The 14239-nt window shown below is 33.5% G+C and overlaps 1 protein-coding gene across 3 annotated transcripts; it reads right to left on the minus strand.

Moving 5' to 3' along the window:
• Positions 1-5772: 5772 nt before the first annotated feature.
• On the minus strand, positions 5773-13434 carry LOC107920242 (lysine-specific demethylase JMJ706). 3 transcript variants are annotated; one of them, XM_016849846.2, is made up of 12 exons: positions 12739-13434; positions 12296-12427; positions 10982-11360; positions 10180-10336; positions 9882-10101; positions 8874-8927; positions 8698-8777; positions 8331-8608; positions 7856-8251; positions 7384-7775; positions 6965-7249; positions 5773-6462 (listed from the first exon to the last, which is right to left on the minus strand). In XM_016849846.2, exons 3-12 carry the CDS (start codon positions 11244-11246, stop codon positions 6166-6168), a joined length of 2424 nt encoding a protein of 807 aa, XP_016705335.2. In that variant the 5' UTR covers positions 11247-11360; positions 12296-12427; positions 12739-13434; the 3' UTR covers positions 5773-6165. The 3 variants fall into 3 exon arrangements, with proteins under 3 accessions (XP_016705335.2, XP_016705332.2, XP_016705334.2); XM_016849843.2 differs by lacking the exon at positions 12296-12427 and having other exon boundaries at positions 12739-13432; XM_016849845.2 differs by lacking the exon at positions 12296-12427 and having other exon boundaries at positions 6965-7246; positions 12739-13424.
• Positions 13435-14239: the final 805 nt, after the last annotated feature.

Below are 14239 nucleotides of genomic sequence, written 5' to 3' on the forward strand. Positions count from 1 at the left end.
AATTTGTAAACACCTACCTTATAGAGGCATTTCTTGCTTACACTAAATCACCTTTGTAAAAGGGAGCTAGTTTTCTAGTTGAGCTTTTAAAAGTGAGAGATAGGGGAAATGGTTTCTATCATAGCTTTTGTATAAAATACGGAGTTGTAAAGGTTATACCATATCCTTAAAATGTGTCAAATCTAAAAGAGAGAATAGGGAATATCCTCATAAGGTAGTAGAAGTGAACAATAGAAAAAAAACTAAAATTGTATATTTAGATAGCATAACTTTATTTATTCAAAATATTTAAAAAAGTATTTACGATCTTCACTTTTAATAGTTAATTTGATGTTTCCATTTATTTATTTTAAAAATAAATAAAATTTTAAAATTATAATTATTAATTTTTTTTAGAATTTAATAATTTAATTTAAGTTCGAAGTATATTTAAATTATATGTTTTTTTTTGTTATTGTTTCTTATCATATTTAAATAAAAAAATTAAGCTTAAAGAATAGGTAAAATTTTATATTTCAATTTTATCTATTCTGAAATAGATTAATACAATGTAAACTCTATTTTTGAATATTAATTATTTTAAGTTTAAGAATACAATAACATATTTAGATAGCATAACTTTGTTAATTTAAAAACAGGATAAATGTACTATACATAAACTTTGATTTTGTGCAATTATACATATTAAGCTTTAACTTTAATTTTGATTTAATTGTACAGATTTAAAGATTAAATTATTTTTATGTTAGATAAGTATAATTATTATTGTATGTCATGTGTAAATGCAAAAGGTGTTATTATACTAATAATGATATTTGTTATTTGTGAAAATTGAATTAAATTAAAATATCATGTATCAAATTACATATTAAATTAAAGTTGATGAATTCAATTTTAAAATTAGCAGGATAATATAAAGAAAAATAACCTAGGGTTCCCGACAGCATAGATAGGGAGCAATGTACCGAACATACATATCTTATGTGTATGGTTTAGTTTATTAATTGCATGTTTGGCGATTCAAAGCTATATTAATTGTAGCTACCGACACAGAGAACAGAAATAGAAGACTGACAATATTGATATGTGTAGCTACTACTTAATTTCATGATTAAGCAGTGGATTAAAGTAATGGGATCAATGTCAACCATTCCTTGGGAATTACATACCATTTCTTTTTAAACAAGTGTGGAAGCATCTATCTTGGTGTGGTGAGGGAAACAAATTAAAATCCCTAATCTTATTTACTACTCATTTTCTCAGTTTCCCAATGAAATGCTATAATTAGACAGGTCAACATGGAATCTCTCATTAATACCTAAATTTCCTTTTTTTTTAATTAAATTATTATAAAATGGGTTCAAGTATTTAACTTGATCGGTATCAATATTGTTACTAAGCCAAGAGGTTGTGAGTTTGAGTGTATTGAAACACAAGTAAAAAATTATAAATAATTTTAAATATTGTATGAAACACAGTATGATTCTTGAATTTATATACTCCAACCAAAGCTAAGTCATGCCACCCAAATCCAAAAGGCAAATACAATGATTAATGGGTTGGTTAATAATCTCTAAACTAAAGTTGTATGAACTATTGGAAGTGATTAGAAGCATATGTCTCACCATCTGACTGAGATTATGGCCTACTAAACTACTTGTGTGGGGGAATATGCGAAAATGACTTGTGAAAGTAAAGGAAAAATGGCTTCATTGATCTCATAATCAAACTCTTTTTTTTTTTCTGCCAAATATATTGAATCGTCGGATGAATGTAGAGATCACGTGATTTGTATAGTTAATAAATTGAGACCAACGGGACTTGACGAAGAATAGTTTTGATTAATCATAGAGCAGAGGAGGGTGAAAAATATTCATACCGACATTATATCTTTATATTATTTCTATGGACAATATTTTATGTCATTCAAAATTGGCAAATGGGTCAAGATGTTTTTCTAAAAGCAAAATCTGGATATATAAATAGAAAAAAATTAATCATGGGTTTGCACCTTGAAAATAATATTATTATGAGATACAATTATGAATTTCGAAAATGAATTAAAAGGAGGAGGCAAGTAATTATGAGAGATGAGTGTCTAAAATAGTAACGAGTAACGAAGGATATTTGTATTAAATTAATGTAAATGTGTTTTATTTAAAGTAGCATAAATAAGTTATAGTTTAGGCATGAGTAGGTGCCAGCTTTGTAGAGCAATGTCTGGTTTGGGATAATATCTATTCAAAGTATAATTAGTGGAGAACTTTAATAATTGATATTCCCTAATACATTTTTCTTTTAAGAGAAACGATGAGGGTTGGTTCTTTCCTTATAGGAAACACAATATTCTTAAGGAACTTGACCACACTTTAAAAAGAAGAAATTTCCCCTTAATCACACCCTTTTAACAAAGACTTAAAGTAGTAACCAACCCTTTTTCCATTTGAGTATATCAACTATCAAACAAAGATAAATTTAGGTATTTATGTCATATCATATTTTATTTTATTTATTTTTTGAGTGGGTATTTAATGTTTTATTATTATATAAATTTATATGTTGATGAAATTTTATTTTATCTTATTGATATATAATTTTGGTAATTATTTTATCCGAAATTTTATGGATAAAAAAATTTATTAAAATTATATATCAATAACATAGAAATTTTTTTATTAAAATACCATTAAATAATTAAAAAGGAACTATAAATGATGTGGTGAGAAAAATCTATAAAATAATTTCTCAATAATGAATTACATACCAACATTTCATTAAAGTATGTTTTAATTAATTAAGACTTTAAATATATAGCACTAATGAAGGGATTCAGTGTAAATATGCATTGAATAAAGGAAATATCAATCTTTATTCTTGTTTAAAATTATAAAAATTAATAAATGAAAAGTGGAAACATTTTGAATCTTTTCCAACGACTTGGAGCAAAAGGGGAGCTTATATAAGTGCCCTACAAATCTAGAGAGACTAGTGATTGAAAGAAATATGTAGATTTTGACAAGAACCCATTAACACATACAATTTTCCTATCTTATTTTAATTTAATTCCTTGGTTTCACTTTCATTGCATTCCACAATGTTATTCTCTTCAAGTAAAGATGGAAATGATTAATATGGGAAGGGGGGAAATTTGGTCCTACAAAACCTTAAGAAACACTCAATCCAATCACAATGGAATATGGTGCTCCTTTTTGGGAGGTCAAGGTAAAAAAGTGTGTAGGTTCCCACCAAATAGGAGCTCTTTGCCCCCACTTTTATTTATACAAAACATTCATTTCAACCCTTTCTTTCTTTTCGTTCATACACTATTGCCTATTTTTTATTGTATTTTTGTTTCCCCCTATCTCTCAACTATTAATATACAACTTATTGTCACTTATTCTTTGTTTTAAGGTAAAACATAAACAACAACAAAAAAAAATTTAATTTAAACTATAAAAATCATTCCATTTTTTGGTATTCTTAACGTCTGTTTTACAGTTCATATCCGGGATTAATGGTTACCCCTTTCAGTAATATCATCTTCAAAGTTCGAATCTATATCTCCCTTTAAAAATGTAATATACATTGCTGTTACACCTAATTTGGTAAAACCATTCTAATTTTAAATATAAACAATATAATTGAATAAAAAAAGATTTGTTTAATGTAAAAAAAATGAAATTTCTAATGTAGGATAAGGGAAGCAAAATCCTTGTTTATATGTGGCCATAAATGATGGTAGAAAAATTGGTGAACCAGGCAAATTAATCAACATGGAGGGGGACCAAAGTGCCCAATAGGCAAAGCCCAAAAGGCATCCCCTATCCCATGATTACTACCCACAATAATTTTGGGTGGTCAAATACATAAACTTAGAAATCCTTATATACATATGTATAGGATTCAGGTGTGTTCTCTAGAAGCTGATCATGCAAATTAACAAGAGTTGTGGCAGTCATGGACCAAAACAAACAAAAAATAAAAAAGGAGAGCGGTACTAGGCTTTGCGCATCCCTATAAAAAAGTTTTTGACCGAAACTAGCTAATAAACCCTAATATGTAATAATTGATGTCTTTAAATATACACGTTTGACTTGTCTTCTCTCGTGAATAATAGAGGAATTAAATTTACTTGTATTCATGTAACTTTTTTAAAAATAAAATCAAAATAAGTACAAATTTTGAATTTAATTAGCTACCACCATTTCCTCTATTATCAAAATTATAAACTCGATACTCAAAATTTTAATTTGATGGTTGTCACTAAAAACGTGGGATGCACACTATTCTACTAGTTTATAACCTTACACGAAGACAAATAATGTGGGGTTAATTTGTTTTTGTTTAATGTATTAAGAAAAGCTGTAAAGGTAAAAAGCTATTGGGGGGGGGGGTGAGACATGGTAGTAGGGGGAACGGATGTGGAAATAATTTCGAGTGAAAGTATTTTGACTTGGTGAAACCAGAGCTTTGCCCTGTCATATTATATTGGGGCATGGCATCGATATTTGTTGGGATACAATTGATGGAAGGTACGAATTAACTTGTTAGGTCTTCCCACTAGGTGTTAAAATGAAGTCGACTTACTGTTTTCTTTTTTACATTTTCTTCTATAAATTTGCTTTTACTGATTTCTTCTTTTTGGATGTTGTGATATAAGTACGAAATTCTGGAATTGGGCTCTAAATTCCATGGCTTAACTATGATTGTGTGGGTTTGACAGGGGAGGTATAGCAATGGTTTTTGGACAAAATAATTTTGACTAGGTGGCTAGCAGGGCCCATTTATTGAGAAGGTTGCTGTCATTATGTACTAGGCAAGAACATGCAAGAAAAAGAAATTTTGAGAAGAGTTCTGGTTGTGTTCTACAGTTGGTTTCAACATCTTATAGTCCAGATATCTCACCATTCCCAGGATGTAGAGAATTTTTTTTAATTATAAGTAGGATTTAAAAATAATGAAGTTCACATGATTAATGAAGATCTTATGAAAATGTGTTATTAATCCCATGAAGTAGGCAAAAAGTAATTTGTTCTGTGAGAAATGAAGATAGACCGTGGGTGGAGAAGATGGAGCTACCTCGGCTTCAAAGTCCAAGCAATACGTCAACTAAATTTCATAAACTATGGATATTGACGATACATAAATAAATAAAAGGGAAAAAATGAACCTTTTTAGAGGAAAAAAACATTCAGAAAAACAATGGAAAGTAAAACAAGAGTAGAACTCAAAGTTGTGAAAGAATGGAACAAACAATGTCGTATGTGATTCTGGATATAATTTAATATAAAAAAAAAAAAAGAATGTGGCAGCCATTGCATTGTCGCAATTTGCTAGATATGGACTGGTTGAAGAAACAGGACAGTGGTCCACTGGGTACCCTAGCATTGCCGCAATTGCTCCGATTTAGATGCAACAGAAGATGCCCATGGATTTGACGACCCCATGAAAGCTAACAACACCCTCCTCCATGGCCCTTTTGCTTCCCACTATTTTCCAAACAACTGCAACCGGAAAAAGGCCGTTGCTGGCTTATGCCCCTGCGCCCCGCCCCCCCCCCCCCAATAATCATATAATACAAGACAATATTGTTACGAGGAGCAACATCTAGGACTTGTCCAAATACAGAGTTTCCAGAGAAAGGACCTTTCTTCGCAGCCAAAGAATAGACATTTCATTCGAATTTATTTATTATTAGTAATTAATTATAGAGAAAATTGAGCATATATTCCAGGGCTAAGGAAAATTATTTTGACTTTAGAGAACAAAAAAAAAAAAAAAGGCGTTTCTCTGCATTTTATTCATGGACTACAAAAAGAATAACCAACCTAGCGGACTTTTAAACTTTGAGGGGCAGTGGAAATATGCCTACATTCCTCCTCAGTAAGAATTAATTTGGACTTAGAAACAAAATTTACAAAAGTTACTTGCTAACCCAAATTCTCCTGTCAAGGACGGAAAATACTCGGGCCTTACAGAGAATCATTGCAACAGCAAATTGCCTCCAGTTTTGGAGGCCTGCACAAAGAAAGAATAATAAAAATGGTCCTAAGCTTTGGTTAATCTTCACTGCATCTCCCTAAACCAATCATTTGGAGTTTCGAGTGTTGTTAGATCTCCATTAGCTAAGTCAGATTTCTCCTCGGTTTCTGTCAATCTATGACTTCAGTTCAATCTTTTTTCCCAACCTACACATGTTGGGCCCCTGACTTTAAGGCGCTTTGGCCCAACGCTCTTTCCAAACTCCTGCTGGAACCACCTCTCATCTCTGTGCTGCTCTCGCTGCCTGCTCATTGCTTCCTCATTGCCTGACTTCTTATACTTGATGGAGATGGGAAGTCTGCCCTTCATACCATTTTCTGGATCAATATTATGAGTTGGTTCATCAATTCTGCAGCCTTCAGATGGCAATGATTGCACACATTTTCCTTCATGTTGGTGTTTCTTTAATCGTTTAAGCCCCTGTCAATGTTTATATATGAACAAAAGTATGAGGAAAAAACATCAAGAGTCCCACAAACAAGATGGAAGGCCCAAAGAATAATAAGAAAGCCACTGGTGATTGCAAATCACAACATGATAGCACTGAAGTCAATTACAAGACAAACACTGAAGTCAATTACAAGACAAACACTACAATAGTGGAAAATTTATGGATAGCTGTAACTAATTAAATACTGAATAAAAAGATAGCACCTTATTTTCGACACTGAAAACGCAACTTAAATGTCCACGGGCAAGTTACCTCCCAATTATAAGTCAAAGTTAAAGCTAAAGCTAAGATAATGTTTGCTATAGTCAAACAACTTACAGTACTTGGATGAAGAAACTAACGTAAATAAGATCTCAGCCTTTGACTAATAAATAGTAGTAAAATCTCTTTCTCCTTTTATTATTATTTTTCATATGAATTCAAGTTTGCAATAAAACTTAGGGATATAACTTTGGAAAGCTATTATTGTACCTGATGGTCAGACTTCTTTGATGACATGCTGTCATTCCCACTTCTTTTCTCAACCTTCGAACGTCGTTTAACCCTAAATACCTCTGAATCGGAACTATCACTGTCTCGATCCACTACAGACCTACTCACTGGTTCATGAACACATGTATTATCGCTGTATTGATTAATGCCAGGACAATCTTCGTGTGAAAAACAGGATACAGACAATTTGTATGTAGTTCGCGAGACCTCTTCAGAGAACCGTTTATCAGTAGTGTTTCCTAGATTACCTAGCCCCTGTACCTGCTTTGAGATATGCAAATACCAAACGTGCACTTAGTGAAGGCAGCAGCTCAAGTAGAATAGAGATACAAACATTACATAAGCACGAGGCAACCTAACAAGTGTAGATACTACTAAGGAAGAGAGCCGGATCTTACATTTTTGGTTGAGGACCCAACCTGCTCCGCCAAAGAACAGAGAGTTGATGCAGCAAAAGAGAGAGCATCCGCCGCTTCAGGTCGACAACTTGGAATATCAAGGCTAATTGAAGGCTTTTTATGTTCTAGTGGTTGACCCACAGTTGAAGTTGTTACACTCAACACAACATTAATCTCACAGTATGGAAAGAATCCATCCTCAAGATCGGACTGTGAATTATTTGATAGTGGATATGAATACAAATCATCACCATTTTCAGGTTGTCGCTCAATCTCTTTTGATATGGTATCTTCTTGCTCAAACTTCTTGGCAGCAGCTTCCATCTCTGCAACATCATCCCTCAAGAAAAGACCACGATAGCTCCCACAGGGGAAGTCAAGTGACTTAATATCTGCAACAGTCAATCAGGCTCATTGACAATCACGTATCAAAAGGAAAATTTACCAAAATAAAGCAGGTGCAGAGGATTACCATGTCTAAGGCAAACTGGATGAGAGTAACAGCTGCAGTTAACAAAAGCAACATAACAGTCACGTTTACATAAAGTGCAGACTATAGTTCTATAATAATATGGAGATACACTGGTGCATGCCCTCGACTTCATGACAGACCAACGCGCCCGATGCAGGAAACGAATCAGCTTTACAAATGAAACCTTAATGCAATAACGAGAGGCCAAGTCTGCAGGCAAATAGTCCAAATCATCCAGTTCTAAACTTGTATAAAGAAGCATTGCTTCCTTGCACAAAAGTTCTTCATGAGGAAGTAGAGGCACCCTTTCGAGATGGGCATATCGCAAGCTAGCTACAGCCCCCAAAGGAAACCAATCACCAATAGCAAAGTTCACAGCCTCACCACAGTTGAAACCTAAATGATTATAATTAGAAACGTGTGCATTGAATTCAGTGAGAGCAGTGTAAAGACAACTTTAAAAAATATGGCTTACCAAGACTAAATCCAGCATGATATGCACTTGGAAAGGTAATTACAAACTCTCCAGGCTGCTGCACAGCCTTGTAGACAGGGACATCATGTTCCAACAAAATATTTGGGGGGAATAGAGTTGTTTTACCCAAAAGCACATCAAAAGCTCCATCTTCACCATCCACAGATAGGATATCATTAGTGTACACATGTTCCTTGACAACCTTCTCAAATTTTGAAGCAGCATGGCTGGGTATCCCATACCAAGTTTTTGAAGCCCCACAGTGATGATAATTAATGCTGCCGCAAAAGAAGAAAAGGATTAACTACAGAATATTAAGTAATTAACTGGAAAGTAATTACAGAATATTAGTACAGAAGATGTTTACCTATACAAATAATGATCTTCCACATGCCAAGCAAACATGCTAAATAGCATTCCTATGTAAAGCATGGGATCAGATACCCCCTGAAACAAAGTTCAATAAAATAGGACCATACATGTCAGATCAGCGTACAGAGTGCCAAAGTTAAGAAGATAAGGAAATTTTGATCATTTCATTACCGGAATTGCTGTTTCAAGAAGACGCAAAGTGGACTTTGGCAGCCGTGACAGATTCTGAAATCAAAAGAAAAGAAGCATATAAAAACCAATTCAACCAGAATTCAGTACATGGATAGAGCCAATCATAAAGGATTAGTAACAAATATGGCTTCCTCAATTTCCGTATGTCTCTCTATCCAAATCAATCTTGAAGTCATTAAATTTCAAGAGATTCTGGGAATGCTACATCCAAACTTTATCCAAATAGAACATATAAATAATAATATAAACAGTTACTTTCCCTGGTACAATAAACCTTAACAATTTTGGGATTGAATGTATCAGACCTTGTTGAACCCTCAATGGAACCACCACGCAGGAGGCACCAATCAAGATTTACCAAATCAAGCATGTCGATGCTGTTGGATAACTACTTCCCTATGACAGCAGATTCTCTAAAGCCCCAGACATGTTTTATACCCCTACCATAATGACTGTAAGGCTGTCATAATCTATCTCTATAAGGCCACATATCAAGGCATAAGATCATTTTAATAGGATGGAGTCTCCTAGGCTTATTTTTTAAAACCGCATCTGAACTTCCACTTATTCTGGACAGTCAACTAAAATCAACAAGTCTTACTAACAGGAGAATCTTTTTGGCAAAATTCTTTTGGCAAGAAAAAGAAGCCATGGTTCTTTGTAGTACAAGAATGCATGAGTATAACTTGTAAAACAAACCACCACCGGGTCTTCTATTTCATGCCAAAATGTATAAATGTCAAGAGTTGTTACACTTTATGAGGCAGAGTTGAGAAAGGATCAAAAAGGAGGATGGAAGACCAGTCTCTTAACTATGAATCTACAATAAAACACACTGACATTCAATAAATGACCTAAGAATGAGATCAACCAGGCTACGTAACAAATGACACTTGTATGATAATAGTAGAAGTAAGCAAACAGACCTTTACAAGATAACATTTAAAAAACAGAAAACTAAAAGGATAATAGTAATGAATTGAACACCTTCAAATTCCATTTGCTAGTTCCAAGTGGATCACTGGGAGAAGAAGAAAAGGCACTACCCTCAACATCACAAGCATATTCAACACTTTCTGTCTTCCCACAAGCAATTTCATGCCAAAATTCTTTTTCCAAGTATGTTGCAGGAAGACAACCAGCACTATAATATCTACGAGTAAACACCTTGTTCGCCATTTTCTCAAACTCACGAAATGTATAATTTCTGAAAAGTCACGTTCACATTCAGAACCACAAAATGCTCAGGCACAAAATAACATCTATTTCTAGTAAGAAAGCTCACCTTCCACTCATGAAAAAGGTGACTCTATCATCTTTATTCCACTCAGAAAGACGAAGAGGCTGTACCCTAGTTGTAAACTTGAACCCTAGTTTCTCCTTCATCAATACTACTCCAGCAGGAACAGCAGCACTTAAAGGTGAAACAATCTTGCATATTCCTACAATGTAAGGAGCAAGTACACAAAATGATTCAGCATTTATTTATTAAAAAGAGGCATTTTCTAGAAGACTGCCTTCAATATTCAAACATGTATATCCCTTCTTCAGTTAGTTTTTGAATAGTATCATCAGACAGGAATAAAAGTACTAGGTGTCATGTAGCTATTTTGAGAGACCAATTTCTCTGTACCAGTTTGTCAACATAATAACATATCTTCCATAAATACTATTGACACACTTGGCCCTGATAATTAATCAAAATAGATCAATTTGTGCAAGACATGAAAACCGAAACATATTATTGCAACTAAATGAAAACCTTTTACAATAGATGTGTAGCAGTGAAGGCAATTAGTACCAAAAAGATGAAACAGCAATGGAAGCTTTTTTTATTTCTACTACAGATCTCTAGTCTTCCCAACATAAATTCATTCAGTCCCTAGATATTTAATATTTTACAAATGTGTACGAAATAAGACATAGATATCAAACCATCATATTTCTCTATTTCTCCTTTTCTTTTAGATTATATTTTCTATTACTTTAGCCTTGGGCTGGAACGGGAACAGGGGTTGGTATTGAGGTTCGGAGATGGAAAAGTATAGAAATTGTTAAAGGAAAAAGCTAATAGCACAAGGTGCTACCATATCTTGAAGCTTCAGGAGCAATTTTCTGCAAATAAACCAAAGGATCTTCAAACTCTTCCTTTGTAGGGAAATATACCGGACATTCTGGAATTTTCTCAGTCCATTCTAGATCGTTAATGTCAAACTTATCAACCTTGTGCTTCGCAAAGGTGCCCTCACTTGATGCACCATTTGACCTAGAAAATGATTCTGCACTCCCTTGTAACCTCATTCCACGTGATGCTGAAACTCTCAAAGCATCTCCTCCACTTCTAGCCATCATGTTTGTGACACAATATGTCCTAGAGACAGTTTCTGATTTTATTCGTTGAAGCCTTTTGCGCTTCAACAACTCTAGCCCATTTACCTCTTTGGACAAAGACACCCTTCCTTCCACCTATCAAAAGAAGTAGAGAAATAAATTAAGAAATCATACACCAGCATAGAAAATTAACAACAATACAAAAGCAGCTTCAACATTCCACACATGCAAAGTTGAATACTTCTACTTTCTAATTGCATTAGCATCTAATTGCTATCCATGTGACCTCCATTTGTGTCCACGGCTGCAATGTTCATAACATATATTAAATGCATATAGCCAACACCAGCAGTAAGAAAATTTTCAATAAGTTGTAGCTATATTTAGTTAAAACTCTGCAGCAGATTAACTACTATCAGCTTTACCCATGAAAAGCTTAAATTTCAATAGAGCTCTTAGTAGAACAAATTTTCTCAATACTCCTGCCAATTTGTTTGAACCACTGCCAAAGTAATTAGAAAATAAAAACATATTCTAGTCAAGACATTTAAAGATCTCCACGGAACAGAGCAGTAAATCAGGCAACATAATTACGATGCCAAACATTATATATAAAGAAACAACGACAAAGAACAGAGACAGTGAGAAAGAATCTGCAGCCGTGTTTCAATCACCTTAACTAGACTAGGCTCTCCATCTAGAAATTGTTCTAAATGGGAAACCATGTTTGTTAAGGAATGACACTGTCAAAAGGGTAAATTAAGAAACATGCATAACTATTTATGATCACGACTGAGAATGTGAAAAAAAGGCCGACATCAATCTGAACTGTGATACTTTCAAAAGCATGCAGAAGACAGTTTGCTGAATCCAAATCAAGTCAACGGCCGAAGTAGGTTAAATTTACACCTAAAAATACGAGTCAAAGGCCTATGACCAGTTGAATTAATCATGCATATACACGGTATTACCAGATCAACATTTAAACCAAAATAGTAGTAATAAAGTGAAAACATTAAAAATTTAATTTTATCCACAAAATTTGAAAACGTTGTCAAAATAAACTCTACCTTAACGATTCAACAAAGAGACGTGTAAATTATTTGATTAATAGAACAATGCAGCATCTATCATAATCATCTCCTCGCAGAAAGCCCTCGATAGAAACATCGGAAATAGAGTCCGTACTTTTAGTTGTAACTCTAAAATGAATGATAAAAGTAAAATGTTAAGCAAAATGTGTATGCTACAAAATGCATGAAGAACTATGTTGATTGCATGAAGTTTCCATTGATCCAAATCTTTTTTCTAGACTTTAAAAATTAAATTTCTATTTTTTTTCAAAAGATATAGAACAAATCTAGGAAGCGGAAAATTTGTGAAAAATAAACGATTTAAGAAATAAAAAAATTAGAACAATGCTTGAGATCCGTACAACGACTGTATATATAAAACCGCGAAAAATCGATTAAAGAAAGAAAAACAGAAAGACTTCAACAGGGAATTGAAGTACCATCTCATTCTGCAATGATTCTTTGTACGCCGCCGTTTGGTCGCAATTCACCAACCGAAACAACTCAAAGAACAAGGAAAAAGAAGGCGCAAAATCCGCAAATACCAAACCTAGACCACGATATTCACCATTTGCTATCAAACTAAAGCATCAAGCATCAACCAAACTCGCCACATTCTCACGACGCGCGGACGGATACAGACTCGGAGATCCAAATCCGAGCCACGGGAACAAATGCTTAAAATATCATAAGAAATTAGCAATAGTAGAGAGATCAGTAGATTCCGGCGAATCAGAGACTTCCTTCGCCGGGGAAAAGAGCTGTTTCCCGACGGAGTGAGGAGGTTTTCCGACGAAAGGTATGAGAGAGAAACAGTAAATGAGAAATGGAAAGAGAAAGAGAAAAAGCAAAAGGGAAGGCTTATAAAAAGCGCAAAAAAGCCAACAGAGGATAATTTATACGTTTATACCCAAATATTATGCGGGAAAAATGAGGAAAAATTTTACGAAATAAATTTTAAATATAAAAAGAAAATGAGTAATGAGGAGGACTTGTGAAGGGAGGAGGTGGTTGTTAGGTTGTTAAACCAAACGCCTTGCCAGCCCCAAACGCATTGGTAACCCCATTAATAAAATTTTAATTTTAATTTTTATGTTTTAACAGAGGCAGTGTTATCCAGTACTTTTCTGATCCCTGTTCTGTTTCGGTCAGGAAAAAGAAAGAGTCAGAACTGGAAGGATTACATTTTGACGCTTACTTAACCACATTATCTAAACTTGCATATTAATCATATCACACCGTCCATTGAACTTAATCACCGATGTTTAACGGTCAACAAGTAACGAACTCCGTGGATTCCGCATTCTAGCTAGCACGTACATGTTGCTTCAAATAGCTGAGTTGTACAATAACAGCGTCACCTACCTTCAAGTTAGTTAGGCTACCATGGGAAAAGACAATCTTCTCCCTATGCCTCTTTCCGCGAGGTGGTATTATTGTAGGATGTCATTACTGGTATGAGGCAAATAAAATAAAATAAAATTAACTATCCGTTTGTTTTTTTTTATTTTGAATAAATTGGTTGCTTTCAAAAAATATATATATAGATTTAACTATGTTAATTTCAAAATTAAATAAAAAATGACAATTAACTGAGACTGTAATGTTTTACATTAGTCATCCATAATTTTGAGCGGTATAATAATAATTTTAGCTATTAACATCCATATATTTTGTGTAAACGTTGCTTGCTAAATTTGTTAAATCAAGACAAAAATAATATAATGCGTAAATATTACGGATTAATTTATTAAATTAAGACCAAATTGACATAGTAAATTTTGAGAAATAAAATTGTCATTATACCAATAAAAACGTGTACAATTAACTAAAAAAATATTGTGATTAATTGTATTTAGTTGCTTGCATTAGAAATTGATAATAATTAAATTGCTCTAATTGTTAAAGGAACCGATTTGCTAAATTTCAAAATTGAGAGAG

The sequence above is a fragment of the Gossypium hirsutum genome, chromosome A08 (genome assembly GCF_007990345.1).
Source record: "Gossypium hirsutum isolate 1008001.06 chromosome A08, Gossypium_hirsutum_v2.1, whole genome shotgun sequence".
Classification (NCBI taxonomy): domain Eukaryota; kingdom Viridiplantae; phylum Streptophyta; class Magnoliopsida; order Malvales; family Malvaceae; genus Gossypium; species Gossypium hirsutum.